Genomic DNA, 22,919 nt, shown 5'->3' with positions numbered 1-22,919 from the left:
CCCCCGCGAGGGCCGGCGGCGCATTGACGCCTTTGAGGGTCTTGGCAGGAGTAGAACACGCGGGTCTTAACTGCGGCGGCGGTGCAAGAAGCCAACTTGGCTACTTCAACCTTGTTTGGGAGCTTTGCACCTTGTGCAAAAGGAGCTTGCTTGAATACGGTTCAATGCCTCCCCAAAAGGGAATTACAGGGATTCCCCAAGTAGGCGAGGGTCGTGTGAATCCGGCAGCCTCAACACCCAGCCTTGCCCGGTTACCCGTCGAGGCTCCCTTGCTTGCGGGTGGGGAGGCGCCCCCTGCAAGCCTTCCCTTCACCCTCCAGCGGCGTTGCACGGCGAGTCCCATCCTCCCCAGCCGGGGAGTTGCAATCCAAGGCAGGCGCAGAGCGGGGAGGCGGATGGCTCCCGGGGCGGCTGCTGCTGCAGAAGCGGCGCCCGCCCTCCGCCCACGAGAGGCGGGCAGCGTCTCCGTCCCGCCCCGGGAGCAGCTGCTGCGGGCGATGGCGGAGGCGGCTGCAACCGGGCGGGCGCCCCGCTTCTTCCAGCGGCTGCCCAAAGTGGTGAGAGCCGGCCGGGCGAGGCTCCTGCTCGGCTGCCGCTCCGGAGCTGAAGCGGGTCTCTCCAGCGGGTCGGGGGTCTCCGGGGAAGGAACTGGGGGAGAACTCAGGCGAAGCTCCCTTGCCCGGGCTGGTCTGCTAAGCCTTGAGCTCCTGGCAGTGTGCGGGGAACCCAGTGGCCATCGGGAGGGTCCTGTGGTTTTGACCGGTGAAGAGCCTCGCAGGTCCGACTTAAGCCAGCCTTTTAACCTCGATGCCCAAGAAGAAATTGAAACGCATGATCGCTGCAGCTGTTCTGCTAGCACGGTGTATTCAAGCTTGCCCACCTTAGGATGGGTGGACTTAAGCTGGCTGGGGCAATTCTGAGTGTTTTAAGTCCCTGTTAAAGCACGCAGGCTGGGGAATTCTGGGAACTGAAGTCCATGCATCTTAAAAACGTGGCCGAGGAATTTGGGGAGCTGAAGTCCACCTGCCTTACATTGGCCACGGTTGGAAAGCCCTGGGCTAAAACAGGGTTTCTGAACCTTGGCAGCTTTAAGATGTATGGCTGGGGGATTCTGGGAGCTGCGGTCCATCCATCTTAAAGTTGCCAAGGTTGAGAAACACCATGCTAGAAAATTCACTGGGATTTTTCACCAATTCTTCAGAGTGTTTTAGGATGTAGAGACTCTTTGGCCCCAATTCTGGGCATCCGAGTAGAATTAAATTCCAAGGGAGGCATTTTTAAAATCTCAGCCAAGGGAGAGGGGACTCGGAGAGGACAAATTCTCTTCCCAAGATGCTTCCAGCGAGACGAATCCCTTTCTCTTTCCGATTTAGGAGCTCCACGCACACTTAAATGGCTCCATCAGCGATGCCACCATGAAGAAGCTGATGGCGCAGAAACCTGACCTTGGGATTCAAAAGGAAATGGTTGTGATTGACAAGGGGACGAAAAGGACTCTGGAAGAGTAAGTCCAGCTTCAGTAAGTGCAGCTTGGAAAGCATGCAGATAGTCCTCAATTTATGACCGCATTTGGCATCAGAATTTCCATCGCTAATCAAGGCTGGCAGTTAAGTCAGTCGTGCCCATGTTTACGCCCTTTTTTGCCACTGTTGTAAAGTCATTAAGCGAATCAAACAGCCATTAAGCAAATCCAGCTTCCCCCACTGACTGCTTGCTTGTGGGGGGCCAGCTGGGATGGTCACAAAAAAGTGATCACATGATCCCAGGATGCCGCAACCATCATAAATGGAGGTTGGCTGATGTGTTTACAATTTTCCAGCTTGTACTGTGGTTCTTATTACCACCATAATTACACGCTTGTCCATGTAGATGTTTTCAGATGTTCCAGTTCATACACCAGATGACCAGCAGACCTGAAGATATATTAATGGTAAGTTATGGTAAGCTGCCAAGGTGTGAAACCAATGGGATGTGACCGAATGGAGACCTTTCTCTAGCTTTGCCTCAACTCTGGCCTGGTGGCCTTCTTAGAATCCATCCCTGGCATTTTTATTTATTTATTTATTTTAGGTAACCAAAGATGTTGTTCGGGAATTTGCTGCCGATGGAGTCAAATACCTCGAATTAAGAAGCACTCCCAGAGAGGAGAGAAGCACAGGTAACTTTCGTCTCGGCTTCTCCAAGTCTCCACTTCTAGAAATGTCGTCCTCAGCAAAGTTGGGCTGGTTCTGAAGGAAACCACCTCAGGTGGTAGCCCAACTATACCTCAAAACAAGCTGGCCAAGAAAAAGGTCTTGAGTGCATCTCTCGTTGGCACCTGGAAATAAGCTCTCTTCTCCCCCATTTGCAGGGATGACCAAACGAACGTACCTGGAAGCTGTCCTTGAAGGCATCAAGCAATGTAAGGAAGAAGGATTGGATATAGATGTGAGGTAAGTTAGGTGCTCAGGAAGCCAGATTCATAGTGCAAAATTGCCTGTTTGGGGCGTGGACTGAACCCAGGACATGTTTTCAGTGACTATGGCTGAATCACAGCTTACCACATGACGCCAAGTCTACCAGTTTTATCACACCAAATTCCCAGCAGAGACTGGACCCCAAGTGAGATCTCTCTCACATTTTTTTTCCAGCAGGGAAATCCTTGTACTGCTTTTTGTCTTTGTTTGCTTAAGAAACCCCATTTAACTATTCCACCATCTCTCCAAAATGCATTCAAAGGCCCTAGCCCTCTGCAATATTCAGAAATCAATTCAACTTTTAAGTTTCAGCTTCCTTGGTGCTATTCCTGGCTTCCCAAGTTCCCAGGGGCTTTTGTAACGTTCCAGATTTCTCGTATCTGTGGACAGAAGCAAGGGGGCAGCTGCCGCCAAGGAAACGGTGAAGTTGGCAGAAGATTTTTTGCTCTCCACCGATGGCCTGGTCCTCGGTCTGGACTTCAGTGGGAATCCAAAAGTAAGCTTTCTCGAAAAGTAACAGCTGAAGCTATTGGCTATTTTTTTTTGATGGGTCTGTCAGATAATTATTTTATGGGTCTCACTTGATGTCCTTTTCTATCTTGAAGGCAGGGCGTGGCCAGGACTTCTTGGAGCCACTTCTAGAAGCCAAGAAGGCTGGTTTGAAGCTGACGTTGCATCTTTCAGAGGTAACGCTTGGATGCCGGCTAAGCGCTCTTCTGGGTTTGTGGCGAGAAGGTTAATTAAATGGGTTTGATCACCGATCAACCTTGATTGGTCTCCCCGAGGAAGCTCTGCCCTTGATAGGATCACATCTGTGCTTGGAGAGAGGTCACCAGGGCATCTTCTAGTTGGTGGATGGACTAGATTGAGAGGTAGGAGATCTCGAAGAAGGCAGGAGTAAGTCACACAGTGCCTAGCACTGATGATGCTACCTAGCTGGATCATGAAACGTCTGCAAGAAAGCAACAAGCTCAGAGAGCATCAAGAACCCCATAGTCAACCTCCTTCTTCTCCTCCTCTCCTCTGATGATGTTACCTAGTTGGATCACGAAACCCCACCAAACATCTTTATTTTCAGATTCCAAAGCAGGAGGACGAATCCCGGCTGCTTCTGGGTCTTTCCCCGGACCGAATCGGGCACGGGACGTTTCTTCAAACATCAGAATTGGCCACACAGGACCTGGTGGAGCTCGTGAGGCGAAACAGAACACCTCTAGGCAAGGGAGGACTTGGGACGGAAGCTGGGCGATGGGTGATGGGTCGGCCGGGGATGATGGAACTGCAACCCACCCCTTCTGCTGGGTAGACTGATCTCCTGTGCTAAGAAAAGCACTATTAGGAATTAGTGGTTGCTTTAGGTAAGTGGATCCTTTTAGCTAGAAATGATGGCTGGGGAATTCTGGGAGTTGAAGTCCACCCATCTGAAAGTTGGCAGCAGCTGAGAAGCGCTGGACTACATTGATTTTTTTACCCCACTTTTTTTTCTGCAGTTTGGCTTCATACTATTCCTTTTTTGCCCCCCCCCCCCCCCAGAACTCTGTCTGACGTCCAACCTGAAAGCCGAGACTGTGGCCTCCAAGGCTGAACACCATTTCGGATTCTGGTATCGCCTGGGTCATCCTGTGGTCCTTTGTGTAAGGGGCTTTGGAATCTCCCGGGAAGAAGGCAGGGACCCCTTCTCAAAAAATGCCGTATGGTGTCTAAACCCACTCAGCCCTAAATGAATAAATAGCAGTTTGCTGGAGGGGTCCTTGGGGCACTCTGAGCTTGGTTGTTTTCTTGCAGACGTTTCGTGACCCAAACTAGGTGACATTATGACTAATACCGACTAGCACTGGTGATGTTACCTCTTTGGGGTCATGAAAGGTCTGCAAGGAAAACAAGCTCAGAGAGCACCAAGGACCCCACAGTCCTCCTTCTAGCACTGATGATGTTACCTAGTTGGGTAACGAAACGTCTGCAAGGAAACCACCCAGCTCAGAGACACCAAGGCCCCCACAGTCCTCCTCCTCCTCCTCCTCCTCCTCTCCACAAACCTCCTCCCTTATAGCACTGATGATGCTCCCTAGTAGGGTCATGAAACGTCTTCAAGGAAACCACCCAGCTCAGAGACACCAAGGCCCCCACAGTCCTCCTCCTCTCCACAAACCTCCTCCCTTCTAGCACTGATGATGCTCCCTAGTAACGTCTGCAAGGTAACCACCCAGCTCAGAGGGCCCCAAGGACCCCTCATTCCAACCCTGAGCTGCAAAGATTCTCCTTTGCTGCACCCCAAGCAGCCCCTCGCTTCTCCTCTCGTTTCCTTCCTAGACGGACGACAAGGGCGTTTTTGCCACCGAGCTGTCTCGGGAGTACCAGATGGTGGCTGAGACCTTCCAGTTGTCTGACGAGCAAACCTGGGCGCTCTCCTCCCACGCCATTGACCACATCTTCGCGTCCAGCCACACGAAGACGAGGCTGAAGGAGCAGTGGCGGGCGCTGAAGCCAACCCTGCTGGAGGAACTTCGCCCAGGAGCCCAGGAGGCCGGTGGGGGGATTTCTTGAGGGTTTGTCAGTGGGATATACACAGGTGGTCCTCAACAACCATTCGTTTAGCGACCGTTCCCAGTCACAACAGCCCTGGGAAAAGTACGAGTAGTCCTCAAGTTAAACGACCACCCTTGTGCCCAAAATCTGTGTGGCTAAATGAGACATCTGCTGAGTTTTGCCCCATTTTACAACCTTTTTTGCCACAGTTGTTAAGTGAATCACTGCAGTTGGTAAATTAGTACCAGGGTTGTTAAGCGAATCTGGCTTCCCCCACTGACACTGCTTGTCAGAAGTGGATCACATGCCCTGAGGACACGGCGACCGTCGTAAATGTGAGCCAGTTGCCAAATATGCGAATTTTGATCACTGACTGGGGGAGGGGGGAAATGCTGCAATGGTCGCAAGTGTGAAAAAAGGTCACAAGTCACTTTTTTCAGTGCTGTTGTAACTTTGAACAGTTCTAAGTTGAGGACGATCTGTACTTAAGACCGTTCCTCGCACGTATGACCGTCACAGCATTCCCCACGGTCATGAGATCCAAATTGGGGTGCTTGGCCCAAATATCACCTTGGTTTCCTCTCTTATTCTCTGGTGCAAAGACGACCGGTTGAAGGAGGCTCACGGCTGTCTTAAACCTTAAGACGGGGCGGGGTCTCAGTGGAAGCGCTAAGAAAGACCACAGTATCCATAAAACGAGACTTTACACACACACACAATCACACCCCGCCAAGAAGCTTGATCCGCTTCTGTGCTTTATATCTGAGCAGCAACTGGATCCCGAAGGAAAGCTGGAGAGACGGATCTTTAATGGTCCCCCATTCTGAATGTCCCCCCGACACACACACTTTAAAAGTTGTTTTCCTCCAATACCTTCCAGGTTTTGCCCCCCACCCCCTTTTAATGTTTTCAAAGAGAAAAGCTGGAGTCCGTTTCTCCCAGCCAGCTGTTCTAACCTGGGAAGTGGCAAATTTAATAAAGTCTCAAAAGGTTACAGGTGATTCGCGTGGATTTTCCCGTCGGTTTTTTTCCTTCCTTCCTTCCTTCCTTCCTTCCTCGCTTTTCAGGAAGTCCAGAGCCAGAGACGGTCGCACACTGCAGAGGGCAGAGAGAATTACATAGCAGGCGAGGGCCAGGATGCTAGAGTAGGTGGCAAGTAGAGGAAGTCCTTGTTTTATGACCATAATAATTGGGACCGGAACTGCTGCCACTAAGCAGTGCGATCCTCAAGTGAGATTATATGAACCATGCCCAATTTCATGAGCTTTTTTCACCACCGTCCTTAAATGAATCACATGGTCATTAAATGAAATCGGCTTCCCCCACTGACTCTGCTCGTCTCAGCCGCCTGGGAAGGTGGAAGAGGGTGATCCCGTGAGCCGGGCCACTGCAATTCTTGCCAAGTACTCAAATTGAGATCGTGGGATGGATGCTGGGATGGTTGTAAGTGTGAGGACCAGTCGTAAGTTTTTTTTTCCCCTGTTGTAATTTTGAACAGTGGCTAAATGAACGATCGTAAGCTGAGGACTTCTTGTATCCCCAAATGCCGGGATTCGTACAAAATAAGACCTGGATTCCTAACAGCAATGAGGAATTATTATTATCATATTTATGTCTCTGAACGGTACGCAATAAGGCTGCTTTGCGGATTTCTTTCCTCTTCCCCAATGATATTTTCTGGGGAAAGGGGTGTAACAAAAATGTGTCCATTTGGGTAGGTGGGCAATATGTAGATCCACCCAAAGCTGAGACTAAACTAGAGCTGCCTTTCTGGATGCCTAACCATGGTTCAGTTAACCATGGGTATCCTTTGCAAGCAGTCTTTGAGCGGGGTGGTCAGCTTAATCCTAAACACTGGCAGAAACAAGAAAAGCAAGGCATAAATTCATCAGTTAATAAAAATATGAAAGATGAGAGAACAGCCGGCCTTATACCTGGTCCATAGCCATAAAATGAACTTCACCACAAGTGAAGATAGCTATGGTGGTTTAGAGCAGGGGTCCCCAAGGTCGGCAACTTTAAGACTTGTGGACTTCAGGAATTCTGGGAATTGAAGCCCACCAGTGGCTGGCTGAGGAATTCTGGGAGTTGAAGCCCACAAGTCTTAAAGGTGCCAAGTTTGGAGACTTGGAGCTTAGATCTTAGCCATGACTGGGCGCTTTTCATCAAGCTGTGATGAAGCCAAAGTTTATCAAGGTGCAATTCCACCCATGAGCGATGAAGGACCCACAACAGACGGAAGGCAGAGAGGAAGAAGAGCTATGACTGACCAAATGGTTTCCCAGCGGCTCTCCAAGGCTTGATGGAGTTGACAACGTTGACGTAATTAATCCACTTTTGTTCCCAAGCAGGGCCAGGTCCTGAAAGGGAGAATCCAAAACTTTTCTACGGATCCTCGTGGGGAACATAGTGGTAGTCCTCGCGTTACGGCCATAATGGATCCTGCACGTTACAACCTCCCGCCGTGGTTTTACCTGTCTCCCGAGTCCTCTCAAGGATCATTGCTCCCCGTTGTTTAATTGCTTCTCTCATGTAACCGTAGTTGTCTACAATCTCAAGAAGAAAATAAATTAAACTCCCTTGTCTCCGGGAAGAGCTGGGGTGCTTTGTTTTTTTTAGAAGTAGTTGCTTAAATAAGAGAAACAGGAACCAAGGTGAACATTTTGGATGTTTCCTCATTCAATAGTTCTGGTGGAAAGAGGACAGCCCAAGCCTTGGAGAAGTTCTTCAAAGATCCTTCTACTTCTGCTTGAATCCACCCATCAAGGAGAGGGGTGGGGGAAGTATTTCCTTTAGCAATGCTGGGTCCGTGTCTGGATCCTCCATCCCACAATTAGGCCAAGAAAATTATGCCATAGGCTGGAGAGCCAGTAGTAGTTACACTGTGGCACAACATTTGGACTGTTGAAGATCATTCTATGTCCAACCTTCTGCTCGAGGCAGACCCCTTGGACCTAGAGCAGGGGTAGGCAACCTTGGCTCTTTTATGACTCGTGGACTTCAGCTCCCAGAATTCCTGAGCCAGCTGGCTCAGGAATTCTGGGAGTTGAAGTCCACGAGTCATAAAAGAGCCAAGGTTGCCTACCCTTGACCTAGAGCCGTGGTGGAGAATCTATGGCACGGGTGCCACAGGTGGCACGCAGAGCCCTCTTTGGGCATGTGTGCCGTTGCCCCAGTCCTAGGCCTTCAGCTGGGTTTTATAAAACCTTTTCGCTTTAGGCCTCCACCGCCGTGTACAAAACAATCAATTTCAACTTCTCGTGGGATAAAAAAAGTTCTCACAAAGTTGGAATTGATAGAACTTTTTGGTCCCACCCAGTCTGCCTTTACCACTGCAGCCACGCCCACCCAAAGGGCCATGACCACCCGGCACCCGATGATACATAAGTGGATTTTGGGTTGCAGTTTGGGCATTTGGTCTCTAAAAGGTTTGCCATCACTGACCTAGAGCATCCTAGAAAGATGGCCTTCCAACCTCTCCAGACGCAGCCTTGTTCTCCAACTCAGCCATGTTTGTCTTCTAATGCAATGTTTCTCAACCTTGGCCTCTTGGAAGATGTCAACACATCTTGGAGTCATGGCTGGCTGGGGAATTCTGGCAGTTGACGTCCAGACATCTTCAAGCGGCCTCAAGGTTGGGAAACACTGTTCTCATATTTAGCCCAATACAGCTGAAGCTTCCCAGTGTTGTGCAGTCATCCAGACTTGGAACAGTCTTCTCCAATCTGAAGCTGCAGAGTTGTGGAACTCCATTTCCCATCACCCTCAACCAAGATGACTGGGAATCCTGGGAGTTAGTTCAAGGGTCTAGAGTTGAGGAAGACTGCTTAGCTGCTTCTACAGGTCCAAGATATTAACACCCTAGGAGAGGGAAAGGCCAGACTTACAGGACTGGGAATAAAGAGATACGGAGGCCTGTCAGAGGTGTAGTCAGGCGCAATGGCGTAAGGAGGGAGAAGTGGTCTGCAAGACAAAACGACAAAACCCCGAAGGTTCCTGCAATGTTAAATTCCCACTCTTTTTCAGCAAAATCAATAGATACAGACTGTCCCACCAAACCAGAGTCTAACAAGAAATACAAATCCTGATTCAACTCAGCCCACACAAAGATTGAATTCAGCAAGGCACGGAACCTGGTTACTAAATCAACTCATTTCCTGCATTCCTACAACAGATGGAACCATCGGCTAAACCCAACGGATTCGCCGGACATGTGCAGGGGGCGGGTCTCCACACTTGGCACCTTTAAGACTTGTGGGCTGAGGAGTTTAATATTGGGGAATTCTGGGACTTGAAGTCCACAAGTCTTAAAAGCTGCCAAGGTTGGAGGCCCCTGTGCTAAGCCCCCCTGCCCGCCCCCCCGTGGTCTATAGGGGCAACTCTAACCTGTAGCACAAAGCCATCCTGCATCCAACCCAGCCCTTGGCTGGCCCTATAAGCGAGTTGGGATGCTGTGTGGGTGTGTTTGTGTATGTCTACCTCATAGCTATGAGCAATGATCTCACAATGGATTGTACCTAGGGCTGCCCAACCATGAGGTGGCGTGAGATATTTACCACCGTAGGATGGTGGAAATCTCTCTACTAAAGCACACTTTTTTCTTAAATGATTGAAGAACCTGAATTTTTCCGTTCTCTTTTCCCTTTCATTTCCTCCCTCCTCTCCTGCTCTCCCTCCCTCCCTCCCTCCGGCTCACATAGAAGTAGACTTTCCTGTAATAAAAGCATTAATCAGGTGCAGATTGGGGATGTTTTTCCCACCTTGGCCAACCCTCCCTGGCAATTTTATCTCTTTTTAAAGAAAGCTAATATGGACCTCTCAGCTCCATCAACGGAACATGAGAATCTTCATCCAACTTGAGAGACGGTTTTAAGCGCAGGTGTCGTTTATTTCATGTCACCAAAACCAGCCTTCCTGCTGGAGTTCTAGATCTGGAAGCTTCTTCCCGACATGAGACAAAATGCTAAGAACTTCACCGGTTCGGCAAAAGTTACAAGAGAACAAGAGCAAAGGGCGTCAACCACGGAACGAAGACAACTCAGGTAACTTGTCCTTGCTAAATATACTTGCACATAGATGTTTCCCCCCCCTTCAAAACAGACATTGATAAAATAAAACCTCAAACGATACAGATAAGAGAAGTGGGGTGTACTGTGAATTACCAATAAAGGAGAACATTTGTAGCTCAGGGTTGCACTGTGGGGTCCTTGGTGCTCTCTGAGCTTGGTGGTTTTCTTGCAGACGTTTCATGACCAAGCTAGGTAACATCATCAGTGCTACCAGCACAACCAGACTCAGAGAGCACCAAGGACGGCTCCAAAACAGAGTTTATTCATCCTTGGCGACTTTGTTCCTTTCGTTATGAAAGCCCTTCGTTCCGTCCGGCCCCCTGGGCAAACGCAAAACCCCAACAGGCAGTCCAGCCATGGTGGCCATTTTGACGCTGAGCTCTGGGCTAACCACAGGAGTCTTCTCCCGGGCCAGAGTCCGAGCTTGCCGCCGGCGTTGAACCCAGGGGCTACTTGAGGGAGTGATGCTACTGTCTGAAGAGTAATCAGATCGTTTGGCCATCTCAGGACTGGTGCTCAGGAAGCCTCTTCCGTCCTCTGCCAGCGGAGACATCCTGGATGTTTTCCGTAGGGAGGAAGGACTGTTCCAGGGACTCGACCTGGGGGACACGTTTGGGCTCAGGTGGTGGTTTGGATAGGCCGAAGGGCTTAACCGGTTGGAGGAGCTGCTTCTCCTCGGCATGGGAGACGTAGGGTCGCTCTCTTGATCTGAGGAGCTGTTGGCTGACAAGTCTTCACCCACGTCTTGAAGCTGCTCAACTCTCCTATTCATCGAACGGCTCTTGGCTGGATCCTTGGCGGAGTTTTTGTCCTGGTTTTTCTCCTTGAGGACCTTCTTCTTTGGAGGCTTCGTGCCAATGAGTATGACCTTCATGGCGGCTTCGTCCGTGATGCAGAACGACTCATGAGCTTTGACGGCAGCCTCCACCTCTTCGAACTCAATGATGGCGCATTCTTGAGTTCCCACCGGGCTGTAACGGCCACTGAGCTTCTTGATATCCGGTGGAAGGTCCCTTCCGGGCTTGAGAATCCGGACAGACATGATGACACCAAAGTGGATGAAGGCCTTGAGGAGATGCTCCATGACCTTCTCTCGGACTTGCCCGTTCTCCTGTCCTTCATCCACAGGGTGCGGGTCTTGAGTTGGGGAGATGTCGTAGACAAGAAGCATCCGGCTAGGGAGGTTTTCACCTGGGAACACCGGAACGGCAGTGCTTCGGCGAACTTTTCGGCCATCTTCGTTCATCTCCAGAAGGTTGGAATATTTCAGAGCATAAGCTGTGGCCCTCCAGTCCCGAGTCAGCTGTTTGATCTGGTAAGAAAGAGGAGAATATCTGAGCAAAGGCCGGAATCATTCAAGGATGCTATGGATTTGCATCAGAAAAGAGCAGTTACTTATTTACATCAACCAGTTACTTATTTACATTTATGATATTTCAGCCTTCCCTCTGTGGCACCACCCATATATACAGGGGACCATGAATTCCAGAATTCCCAGAGAGAAAAGAATGTTTGGTTCTGGGCAATGCAGGATCCTAGCCACTGTAATCTGGGAATCGTGGCTTCCAGCTTGTAAGGCAACTGTGCCTTACTCAACAATGCTTTAAAAAAAATGTAACTCAGTAAAACTTTTAATCAATCAAGCTGAGGACACGTACTCTTGATTTATGATCACAATTGGGACCAGAACTTCCATTGCTAAGCAAGGCAGTCATTAAGTGAGTTTTGCCCAATTTTACGACCTTCCCCCCCCCATGGTGGTTAAATGAATCACACAGCCGTTAAAAGAAATATGGTTGTCCCCATTGACTTGGCTTGTCAGAAGTCACTTCTGTCTCTGCTGTCACAACTTCAGTTGCTAAATGCACGGTTATAAGTCAAGGACTATCCATATGGCTTACATTAACCCATAAAATCCAGTGGTGGGTCTACCTGAGTTTATTTAACAGAATAAGGGAGTTGGAAGGGACCTTGGAGGTCTTCTACTCCAACCCTCTGCTAAGACAGGAAACCCTGTACCATTTCAGTCTCTTCTTAAAAAAAAAAACTCCCAGTGTTGGAGCACCCACAACCTCTGGTGGCAAGTCGTTCCACTGATTTCATAAAGTTGGCATGATAACAGGAATGTTCGGTGGGTCACCTTGGGTCTCCTGGACCTAAATTGAATAAATATATTTTGGGGTCCCTGTCAGCCTCCCTGGAAACTAGGAGAATCAGGTAGTTCAAATGAGTATAAAGATTTACAACAAGTTTAAGCTCTCTATAAGAATCTAACTACTAATGGTCAAGGGAAATGAGCGGGAGATAAGAAAGGCATGTCTTGTGAACACGCAGGGGCTCAGGACTGATGACACCTTTGAACCCTCCCTTCCCAAAAGCTCAGCCTGGTCATCTCCTACAGTCCCTTTCTCTCCAAACCAGGGGCCGCAGAGCTGTCTTGGATGATCAGCCCACGTCTCCCCCCTCTCCAGTGCTTGCCTTTTTGAACGAGGTCAGCAGCTTCACACTGACGTACCCCATCTTGTTCCGCCGGATGTGCTTCAGGAGGAAAGCGTCTTTCTCAAGATTGTCATCGGAGAAATAATATTCTACCTGAGCCACCAGCTTCAGGATCAGATCGTGCTCGGGGGCCTTCCAAGCGGGGGACGAGTCATCCCCGTCATTCTCACTGCGAAGAGAGAGAAAGAGAAACAGAGGATGAGGTTTGCCCAGGAAAAGGAACAACTGTAGAGAAGATTACATAAAGCTGGCTGAAAAATAAATAAATAAATAAAAGCACATGTGCGACTTTCATTTCCAAGAATCTGCTCCTTTGTGCATTCCTCCAACGTTGCTCACTGTGCTCAGGGTTTGGGGGCTGCGCTCACAGGCGTGAAAACAGTCTGCACAATTCCGTTGGGCTTCCAGCAGTGAGCTGGAAAACGTGTGTGTGTGTGTGTGTGTGTGTATGTATGTATGTATGTATGTATGTATGTATGTATGTATGTATATATAAAATCCAAATATCTTTGCTCTAGTCTCTTGGCATCCTGAGCTCCCTATATTTTGGAAAAGTCACAGTATTTCGCAATTCATCTAAACAAAAAAATGTGTGGGAAGTTTGCAAAGGAACATCTTGACCTGGGAAGGAAAAGAAATTAAGGAAAATAAACAACTGAAGGGACTCTCCCTATGGGGATAGTTCTCAACTTACAGCCATTGGTTTAGTCCAGGGGTAGGCAACCTTGGCTCTTTTATGACTCGTGGACTTCAACTCCCAGCTATGCTGGCTCAGGAATTCTGGGAGTTGAAGTCCACGAGTTATAAAAGAGCCAAGGTTGCTTAACTTTGGTTTAGTCAAACTTTGAACAGCACTGGGGAAAAAAGAGACTTATGACCAGTTCTCTCACTTATGACTGTTGCCACATCCCCAGGGTCACATGATCAAAATTCAGACGCTTGGCAACTGACTCGTATTTATGACGGTCGCAGTGCCCCAGGGTCATGGGATTCCCCTTTTGTGACCTTCAAAGTCAACGGGTAAGCCAGATTCACTTAACAACCGTGTTACCAGCTTCAACGATCCACTTAACAACTGCTGCAACAAAGGTCGTAACGTGGGGCAAATTTCACTTAACAACCGTCTTGCTTGGCAATGGAAACTTTGGGATCCGTTGTCCTCATAAGTCGTGAACTACCTGTACGGTGGTTATAACCCGCCCCCATGCTGGCTGGGGGTTATAGCTGTTGTAGTCCAGCAACATCCCTGGAGGCTAATGGGTCAGCACATTGCTACCTTCTCCAAAGTCAGAGAAGTTGGTATTTCTCACACTTAGCCCCTTTTAAGAAGGGTGGACTTCAACTCCCAGAATTCCCCGGCCCTTAAAGTGTCCAAGAGTGAGAAATGCTGGCTAGGGAATTCTGGGGGAAACTGAATAGAAATAAAAATAATAGAAATATAGGGTCTTTATTGTCACTTTATATGTAAACTAATCAGCCTGCATTAAATGGTTCTGCTTAAAGGAGGGACATGTTCATCTTTGGAGGACTCCGTTCTCCCCTCCCCAGAATAAAATTCCAGAGCAGCAACTGACAGACAGACAGACAGTTGTTGACCCAGGGAAGCTTTGCCGGGAACCAGATGTGGGGCAGGGCAGCTGTGCTGCTCTCCAGCATCAGATTACAGATGTTCCTCTGCACTGAAGCACCTCCCACCCACCAGCGCCAAGTCAGCAGACGAGCCCTTTCCTGGCACGGCTCCCCCCACTCTCTCGGACCAGGGGGTGGGTGGGAATGGGACCCTCCCTGCCCAGCCTGGCCCAGGAGGGGGAGGAGGGTTGCCAAAATGGTTGTTGCAACATCCGGCCGTCTTTGCAGCAGCCGAGCAACGCGGGCCCCTCAGGCCCGGCCTTGGCAGAGGCTGCCCACGTGGGCTTCGCTTGGGGATATGAGAGGGGGGAGCCTGGCCGGGGGTGGGGGAAGGCCACCCGCCCTGGCCCCTTCTTCCTCCGCCCCAGAGCTCAGGCTGAAAAGATGCTCCCCTTTCCCCCGTCCACCAAGGACAGCTTTTAAACAAAAAGAGAGATGAAAATGGCAAAAATGAGGATTTCCCAGGAGGGCAGGCAGACAGGTCGGCTGGCTGTAATGCAAATCTTTTCCCGTCCTTGCAAAGAGGGGGTGAAGAATCAGCCGGCTGGTCTTTGTTTTTCTGCCAACGACAGGGAGACGCTCAGTGCCCCATCCTCCTCGGCCTCCCCGCCCGGAAGAAAATACCCCCCCCCCGCCCCAATATCCTAGAAATGGGTGTAGCTGGAAGAAAAGCAGCAGGCAGACATCCTTCCTGCCTGGAGGGGCTTTGATTTCCTAGCAGCACGGAAAGCGCCCCACCTGGTCCCGCCTTTCTCGCCCATGGCAAGTGCCATTTTGGTGCCAATAAGATACATACATACATACATACATACATACATGTAGTCCTTGACTCACCACCACAATTTGGACCAGAATCCCCACTGCTCAGCAAGGCAGTTGTTAAGCGAGTTACGCTCGATGTTACAGTGTTTTTAGCCACGGCTGTTAAGCAAATGAAATCACTGCAGTTGATCAGCCAATCTGGCTTCCCTCGTTGCCTTTGCGTGTGGGAGTCTGGCTGGAAAGGCGGCAAAAGAGGATCACGCGATCCCGGGAGAGGGCAAGCGTCATAAATACATGCTGGTTGCCAAACGCCCAAATTTTGATCCTGCGATGGGGACGCCGTGATGTCTGTGTCAGTCTTTCCTTCCAAAGCCTTTCTAACTAAATGAATGCTTGTAATTAGAGGACTACCACTACATCACGGCCAGGTTCACATAGAGAGCTTACACAGAGCTTCTCCGGGTCGTCTGCTGAATCTCTTTGGGTCACAGGTTGGGAGTGCCTTTTTTTTCTTTAAAGTACCCTCCATCTAATCTCTGGGTGGTCTCTTTTCAAACACTAATCCGGTCTTGACACAGTCAAGCTTTTCAAAATCAGCCAGGATGAAGCTGGAGGGACCACCAGCTGGGAAGCCTTCAGCAAGCTCCTTCACAGTATCACGAAAAGGCAGTTTGATAACAAACTGGGTTAACCCAACTCGGTCTGTTGGGTCTCTTGCTCCAGGACAGGCGGGGACCCCCGGCTAAGACAATTCCCTGTGATGGAGGTCTTCTCCCTCTTGCTAGGCAAAGCCCCAGAAGGGACCTCCCTGGAAAAAACCCCAGACCCAGTGCCAGGAGGGGCCTCAAAGCAGGTGGAGAGGGGGCCACAAGGTGAGCAATCCCCCCTCCCCGACCTTTTTATTGGCAGGCGGTCCCTCTGGACTTTCTCCAGCAAAACCCAGCAGGAGAGAGCAGGGGCGCGCCCACCCTGGCAAACTCAGGACGACCCTCGTCCTGTAGCCCTCGGGGGGGTGGTGGTGGTGGTGGCAAGTGGGCATCAAAGCAGACCCCTCCCCACGGATGCAGGAGCCCCCTTTCCCTCCTGACAGCCACGCAGCCCACGCTCGACCCTCGCTTTCGGGGCAGCATCTTCTCTCCACTTTTCAGCACCTTCCCCTCCCATCTCCCCCATCCTCCACTGCAGTGGGGGTGGGTGGGCTTTCCGGGGTCTCCCCTTATTCCAAGCCTGCCCTGGCGGAGCAAGAGGGGATACCCGCCTCCCGGGACAACCCCCCCGGCTCCCCTTCCGTCCCTCCCTGCCGGGCACCCCCGGGCCAAAACGAGGCCAAGGCGCTAGTCCCGGGGGTCCCGCCCTACCTGGATTTGCCCCCTCCAAAACTGCTGCCGCCCCGCCCGAAATCGTCTTCGCTGCAGCTGCCGCCCGGTGGGCTCGGACACCGCGGCTCGTCCTCCTCCGCTTCGGCCACCCGGATTTGCACCGGTCCCGCCGCTCGCTCCAGCTCCGCCATCCTCCAGCCAGCCCGTCCCTGGCGCTGCGGCTCTCCGGTCAGCCCGCTCGCCCGCCTCCGCCTCCGCCTCCACGCTCCGCCTCCGAGGCTGGGCCGGCGGGGACCCCCCTCCCCTCCCTGCACGTGGGAACGCACCAGCCCAGCCTGCCAGTGCAAGGCGGAAGGTCGGCTCCGGTTTGCCTCTTGGGCAGCAAGCGGAGGCCAGCCTCGCCTCGCAGGGCGCGGGAACCCGGCCTTGCAGAATAGAATAGAATGGAGCTGGAAGGGGCCTTGGAGGTCTTCTAGTCCAGCCCCCTGCTCAAGCAGGAGAAGCTATACCATTTCAGACAGGTGGCTGACCAGTCTCTTCTTGAAAACCTCCAGTGATGGAGCGCCCACGATTTCTGGTGGCAAGTCGTCCCACTGGTTAATTGTCCTCATTGTTAGGAATTTTCTCCTTAATTCCAGGCTGCTTCTCTCTTTGGTCAGTTTCCTCCATCCATTGTTTCTTGTCCTCGGGTGCTCTGGAGAATAATGTGACCCCCTCTTCCTTGCGGCAGCCCCTAAGATACTGAAACACTGCCAATATGTCTCCCCTATTTCTTCTTTTCTTTAGACTGGCCATCCCCAAATCCTGCAGCCGTTCTTCATATGTTTTAGTCTCCAAGCCTTTGATCATCTTAGTTGCTTTTCTCTGAATTTTTTTTCCAAACTCTCAACATCTTTTTTTTTGTAGTACGGCGACCAAAATTGGTTGCGGTATTCCAGGTGTGGCCTCACTAGGTTTTATAAGGCAAACCCATGGCAAATTCAGATGTGAGCTGGCGTGGCTTTGTGTGAGCTAACTCTCAACCCGTGCTTAGCCTTTCTTGAGAACTCAGCTGTGCACAAGGGAAACTGGCTTTGCGTCTTCTGCAGCAAGCAGAGGCCAGCCTTGCTTAGCAGGTCGTGGGAACTCCAGCCTTGCGGAAGGCAAAGCCACGGGAGACTGAGTTTTAACTGGCATGGCTTCATTAGAGCAAACACTCAATCCAAGGCGCTTAGCCTTCCTTGCGAACTCGGCTTTGCACAAGGCAAACCCATGGATTCAGACCTTTGGGTGTCACCGGACCCCATAAAGCAATGGGTGTTTCATTAGACGAGGATGCTAAGCTAACCACGGTCTGCCCATCGTGGCTTCTGCAGGCAACCCGACCCTTAGGAGCACCCAAAGCAGGATCAGGCTATTCTCCCTGGCCTAGGAGGGCCTCGTCTCAGACCAGGCTGGCGGGGCCGTGCGTGGGCGCATTCGCTGCCCCCGCCGCCCTCCCACTCGAGGGGCAGCCTGTGCCCACGCAGCGGCTCCACCCAAGGCCTCCTCTCTCTCTCTCCCCGCCCCAATTGCAACGGTAACGTCCGGTTCATTTAGGACGGCGTGTTCGTTTTTCCCCCCTTGCTGGAAACCCGAAGTGCTTATTGATGCCTCGAGCCCACATCCCCTTTGCGCTCCCTGGCGTGGCGGCTCTCGAAAGCGTACCCGGAAGCGGGTGTTGCCACGGCAACTGCCGGGCGGCTTCCGGGCGGAGCGCGAGAGAGGAGAAGGCGGCGGCAGCGGCCACTTCCGCGCTTTGTTGCGGCGGCGGCGGCGGCGGCGGGAGTGGTTGCCATGGTGCCCAGCAAATGCCGGCCCGCCGGGGTAGGGAGGCCGGGCCACACCGTTTCGGTAAGCCAGGGGCCCCCTTGAGGGCCGGGGACTACAGGTCCCGTGGGGCGCAGCCGGGGATGTGGAGCATGGGGGCTGTAGTCCTTCCCCAGTTGGGGAAGACCATTGTGAGCAGCTCACCCTCCCCCACTTCCTCCTCCTCCTGGTCTTTAAAAATAAATAATCAAAGAATAATTTTGCTTTCCACGTGTCAAATGTTAATTAATTTTTATTTTAATTATTTTGTATTGTCATATTAAATTATTTTTTGTTTTAATCCTTTTTTTTTACTTTAAAATGATTTTTTAAAATCATTTAATGTTTAATTAGTTTTTATTTTTTTATTTTTTTTTTTACTTTAATTGTTTTGACACTTTTATTTTAATTATTTTTCTGTTTTTAATGTTTTCAGTTTTGGTAGTTATTTGATTTTTTTAATTTGGTTTTTTTTTGTTAAAAAATTAGTGCTTTGTAGTAGATTTCTGCTCTCTTTTGTTCGTTTCATGGTATTGCTTTGTGTTTTCAGCCCCTTCAGTGTCACCCATGTGAGATGGACAACGATATAAATTTACCAAATAAATGTATTTGAAAAATTGGTTTTTTCCCCCCTGAAACGCCGCCAGAATGAAATATTCCCTATTTTATGCATGCCTGATTTTAGCGACCCTTTTTGCCCCATTTACCTAAAGCAACTCTCAGTTGAAATGCTCTTCTCCCTGTTCCTCTTTTAAATGTGAGATTCTTGGAGGTGGTTAATTCTCCTTTTTTTGTTCACAGGCCAACAATTACGGAGTTCAGCTGGTTCTCCAAAGTACGTCGGCGGCAGAAAGAACCAGAACTGTGAGACTTGAATTTTTATTCTAAACATTTTAGAGAACTCCGAGGTCCCGACTTGAAGTTGTGTAGTGAATTTGGTGTTTTGTGATGTCTTCTGATGTGGGTGCGTAGATGTGCTGCCTTTTTGCTCTTTTTATGGTTAGGCTTCTTGCATGCTTGATGTTGTGGAGAGCACGTTTTACAACTCCCAGGCACGTTCACCCCTGTGCTGGAATTAATAAAGCTATCCTAAATAAAGAAGCGGTAACAAGATTCAGTCCTATTGAATGGGAAGGGGTTTGCAAAAAAAGCCTTGTCCTATTTTAGCCTTCACATGACATAATTTGGGACACGTCACTGCAACCGACCACTCCTCTTAAAACCTTCTGTGTTTCATAATCTCAGTGTTTCTTGGGCGAATCTGTTTTCTTTTGGTTTCCATAAGGCGCATAATGCCTTTTCCTTCTCACATTTTGTATTGCAGCTGGAGCTGAGGTTGCACAAAGAACAGCCCTATCTCCACAACCGGTTCTTGCAGCATGACCTTGAAAAAAACCACCCCGGAAAACTAGGTATTCTTGGGAAGTTCGCTGTCAAAAATCAAGATTGCTAACAAGGGACATGAGAAACGTGTCTGTAATTCTTGCATTTTGCTGTGAGATGTAATCTCAGGGTTTTTTTTAAAAACACAGCAGAAAGCTTTTGTGGCATAGCAAAGATCATATTCTGATACTGAGAAAGGGGATCACTTTTAAATTATTTTCGCTTTATATATTTTGCTTGATTTTTATACTTCAGCTTACGACCACAATTGGGCCCAAAATTGATGTTGCTAAGTGAGATATTTGTTAAGTGAGTTTTGTCCCATTTTTACGACCTTTCTTGCCACAGTTGTTAAGTGAATCTGGCTTCCCCATTGACTTTGCTTGTCAGAAGGTCGCGAAAGGTAATCACACGATCCCAGGACAATGCAGAGGTCATAAATAGGAGTCAGTTGCCAAGTTTCTGAATTTTGATCACATGACCATGGGGGGGGGATGGATGCTGCAATGATTATAAGTGTGAAAAGTCTCAACTGGTGATCATGTGGCCCTGGGACGTAAAGGCATCCCGGTTGCCATGCTGTTAAATTTTGATCACATGACTGGGGATGCTGGGACGGTCATAAGTGTGAGGACTGATTGCAAGTCTCTTTTTCAATACCATTGTAAATTCAAATGGTTGTGAAATGAATTGTTATAAGTTGAGAGCTACCCGTAAGCTGTTGTGAACCACAGACAATTCAACAGCATAGAGCAGGAGTCTCCAACCTTGGCAACTTGAAGACTTGTGGACCATCTTCCAGAATTCCCCAGCCAGCCATGATGGCTGGGGAATTCTGGGAGTTGAAGTCCACATGTCTTCAAGCTGCCAAGTTTGGAGACCTCTGGCATAGAGGACTGCAGAATAGTAATTGAATAGCGACATAGTCAGCCCTGCTATTTTCAGAGGCTCATATATGCCCAGGAGTCTGAAAGGCCGTAGAATTTAATTAGTCTTTTCGGGCCTGATGACAAATAATCCTCCTTTTTCTCCTCTCCTTTGAGCAGATGGAAGATTAAGTCCTTTGTCACGCAGTAAAAAAGTCTGCAATTTTGCTGATATCCCTAGTTTGGAAGTGAAATATGGCCCGGGTTCTCTCACAGTCTGTGGAGACGGCTCTTTTCCGAACCCTTTGAAGTACCGAATTCAACAGGATTGCCACAATGTCAGTGCAAATAGCCCAGGTAATTCTGCAGATCGACAGGGCTTAATGCAGCTATGGTCCAAGCCGGCCAGGGGATTCTGGGAATTGAAGCCCACACATTTGAAAGTGTCCAAGTTGGAGAAGCTCTGCTCTAAACAGTTACTAGATCTTTGCCCTTGCCCGCTTCCTAGGGCTGAGAGAAAGTGACTGGCCCAAGGTCACCCAGCCGGCTTTGTGCTTAAGGAGAGACTAGAGCTCGTGGTCCCCCGGTTTCTGAGAGAGCAGGGCCTTGGGCAGGGGGATGGACTAGAAGACCTCCAAGGTCCCTTCCAGCTCTGTGATTCTAGCCTGGTGCCTTTAACCACAATGGTCCCTTCCTTTGTGAGAAAACCAGGATGCTCCATCGGAGACCGGAAAGGCTGCCGTGGCTTAAAAAATGGCCTGAATGTTAGTAGTTGAAGACATGTTTTCATTCCCCCCCCCCCCCCCCCCGGTTAGATATTTATAGGGACACAGGATTTCCTTTGGTGTACCGCTCGGCAGAAGAGAAAATCCAGCTTTCGGACCGGATGACCCTCGAAAGGTAAAAATGAGGGAGGGGAGGGCAACTGTCTTTGCTGCAGATGTTTGCAGCTGGACATTGGCTGCAAACCTCTGGAGCATTTGGAGGGAGAATCCCTGTTGGCCAGGTTGGGAACTAACAAACAGTTGCCATTTATATTCTGCTTTAACAGATGGATTTAGGGAGCTAGGAAGATTTTCATTTTAGGAGGCTTGCTCTTGTTTTCCTTCTCCAGTCTGCCACCTTCCCTTCTTCCTCTCCTCTTCTTCTTCTTCCTTAGCTTTTACAGTTTTTTAAAAGATAGGGTACTGTTTCAAAATCTTGAAAATGTATGCGGATATGCTTCGTTGGGTTGGAGGCTCACTTTAGTCTTAGGTTGCTCTCCGAGGCCGTGTTTCTCAACCTTGGCAAACTTTAACCGGCGCGGATTCCAGCTCCCAGAATTCCCCAGCCAGCTCCGAAGTCCACGCAGCTGAAAGCTGCTAAGGTTGAGAAGCACTGCGCTAGGGCCGCGATTAGAGCGATCCCCGGGCTGCTAGCTGCCCCTTTACTTCTTAGCGCTGTAGCTGGAACTTCCTTCCCAGGCAGAAGCTGACCGTTTGCCCCATCATTGACGGGGAAGAGCACCTTCGCCTCCTGAGCTTGCAGCACAACTTCATCACTCGAATCCAGAACATCTCCAACTTGCAGCACCTGATTTTCTTAGACTTGTACGATAACCAGATCGAAGAAATCGGCGGCCTTTCTACCCTGAGGTGTCTCCGGGTCCTGTCGCTGGGAAATAACAGGTAAAGAAGCAAAAGTTGCGTTTGGAAAAGCAGGGCAGGTTTTATTTCGTGGCTGGCCGGGGCTGAATTCTGCTGCTTTGGGTAGAATTCTGCTTTTGCGGCAGGCCTCCAGTCGAGATTTAACCAGAACTGGCTTACTTTCTGAGCCCAGGCCGGATGGTTATATCTACTTCGGTCTGGTGAGAGTCCCAAAGATGCTTTTTCAAGAGACAACTGGACTTTCTTTGCTTTTCCTTGAAGACATTTCGCTTCTCCTCCAAGAAGCTTCTTCAGTTCTGGATGAGAAGTGGGGCGTCTTCAAGGAAAAACAGAAAGGCCAGTTGCCCCCTGAAAAAAAGCCTTTGGGGCAGCCATGACCTGGAGGACTGAGAATCTCCACAGACACACGGCTGGTGAGAGTGTGAAAAGTTGTTTGGTGTGAAAAGTCCTTGCTTCTTGCCGAGCTGAGGCCCTGCTCCTCTCTGCACCCCCGCCGCCATCTCTGGACATCTCTCCATCTTTCATATGGAGCCGTGTTTCCAGGGGGGGAATATCAGGGCCCCCCACCATATTACCGCTGCTTCTGAAAGCCGCCTTCAAACTCAGCCCAGAAGTCCAGATACAACAATGGGACAAGCCACCTGCAAACAAATAAAGATCACCTGTGTTCCTTCAGCCTAAAAATGTCAAGATTGGAGTAGAATGGTGGATTTCCTCTGTGATAGCTTTCCATGCTCATATTTCTCCATTGGAGCAAACAGGGTGGGAAGGGGACTTGGAAGCCGCCATCTGCCACCAGTCTGTGCTTCCGGGTCATCGGGATTCACTTCCTCTGCCTTTCCCCCCTTCCCCAAAGCTTCCAGACCAGAATTAACCACCCAGCTCAGAGAGCACCAAGGACCCCACAGTTCAACCCTGAGCCACAAAGTATCTCTTC

The 22,919-nt window shown here is 50.0% G+C and overlaps 3 protein-coding genes across 5 annotated transcripts in view; 2 read left to right on the top strand and 1 right to left on the bottom strand.

The window, feature by feature from the left end:
- The first annotated feature begins 8 nt into the window (after positions 1-8).
- Positions 9-4,108, top strand: MAPDA (N6-Methyl-AMP deaminase). Its single transcript, XM_083371206.1, has 8 exons — positions 9-557; positions 1,374-1,504; positions 1,870-1,930; positions 2,071-2,158; positions 2,351-2,432; positions 2,826-2,952; positions 3,062-3,142; positions 3,535-4,108. The coding sequence occupies exons 1-8, from the start codon at positions 165-167 to the stop codon at positions 3,760-3,762; spliced, it is 1,191 nt and encodes a 396-aa protein (XP_083227332.1). The 5' UTR covers positions 9-164; the 3' UTR covers positions 3,763-4,108.
- A 6,202-nt stretch (positions 4,109-10,310) lies between these two features.
- The window catches only part of LARP6 (La ribonucleoprotein 6, translational regulator), a gene marked incomplete at both ends in the record, with an annotated part of 15,029 nt that continues 2,420 nt past the window's right edge, over positions 10,311-22,919 (bottom strand). Inside the window, 3 exons of one of the 2 annotated variants that reach the window (XM_083371453.1) lie at positions 10,311-11,363; positions 12,530-12,719; positions 16,300-16,451. In XM_083371453.1, the coding sequence (XP_083227579.1) occupies positions 10,311-11,363; positions 12,530-12,719; positions 16,300-16,451 (1,395 nt within the window). Of the gene's footprint in view, positions 11,364-12,529; positions 12,720-16,299; positions 16,452-22,919 lie in introns of those variants that run through there. The other variant, XM_083371454.1, reaches the window with a different exon arrangement.
- LRRC49 (leucine rich repeat containing 49) overlaps positions 17,721-22,919 on the top strand; it is a 24,528-nt gene continuing 19,329 nt past the window's right edge. Inside the window, exons 1-6 of one of the 2 annotated variants that reach the window (XM_083371451.1) lie at positions 17,721-18,132; positions 18,889-18,951; positions 19,412-19,499; positions 20,517-20,693; positions 21,152-21,236; positions 21,800-22,003. In XM_083371451.1, coding sequence (XP_083227577.1) covers positions 18,076-18,132; positions 18,889-18,951; positions 19,412-19,499; positions 20,517-20,693; positions 21,152-21,236; positions 21,800-22,003 — 674 coding nt within the window. In that variant the 5' untranslated portion in view covers positions 17,721-18,075. Of the gene's footprint in view, positions 18,133-18,888; positions 19,052-19,411; positions 19,500-20,516; positions 20,694-21,151; positions 21,237-21,799; positions 22,004-22,919 lie in introns of both variants that reach the window. The other variant, XM_083371452.1, reaches the window with a different exon arrangement.

The sequence above is a fragment of the Vipera ursinii genome, assembly GCF_947247035.1.
Source record: "Vipera ursinii genome assembly, chromosome: 11".
NCBI lineage: Eukaryota > Metazoa > Chordata > Lepidosauria > Squamata > Viperidae > Vipera > Vipera ursinii.
This window is presented reverse-complemented; position numbering and strand designations above follow the sequence as displayed.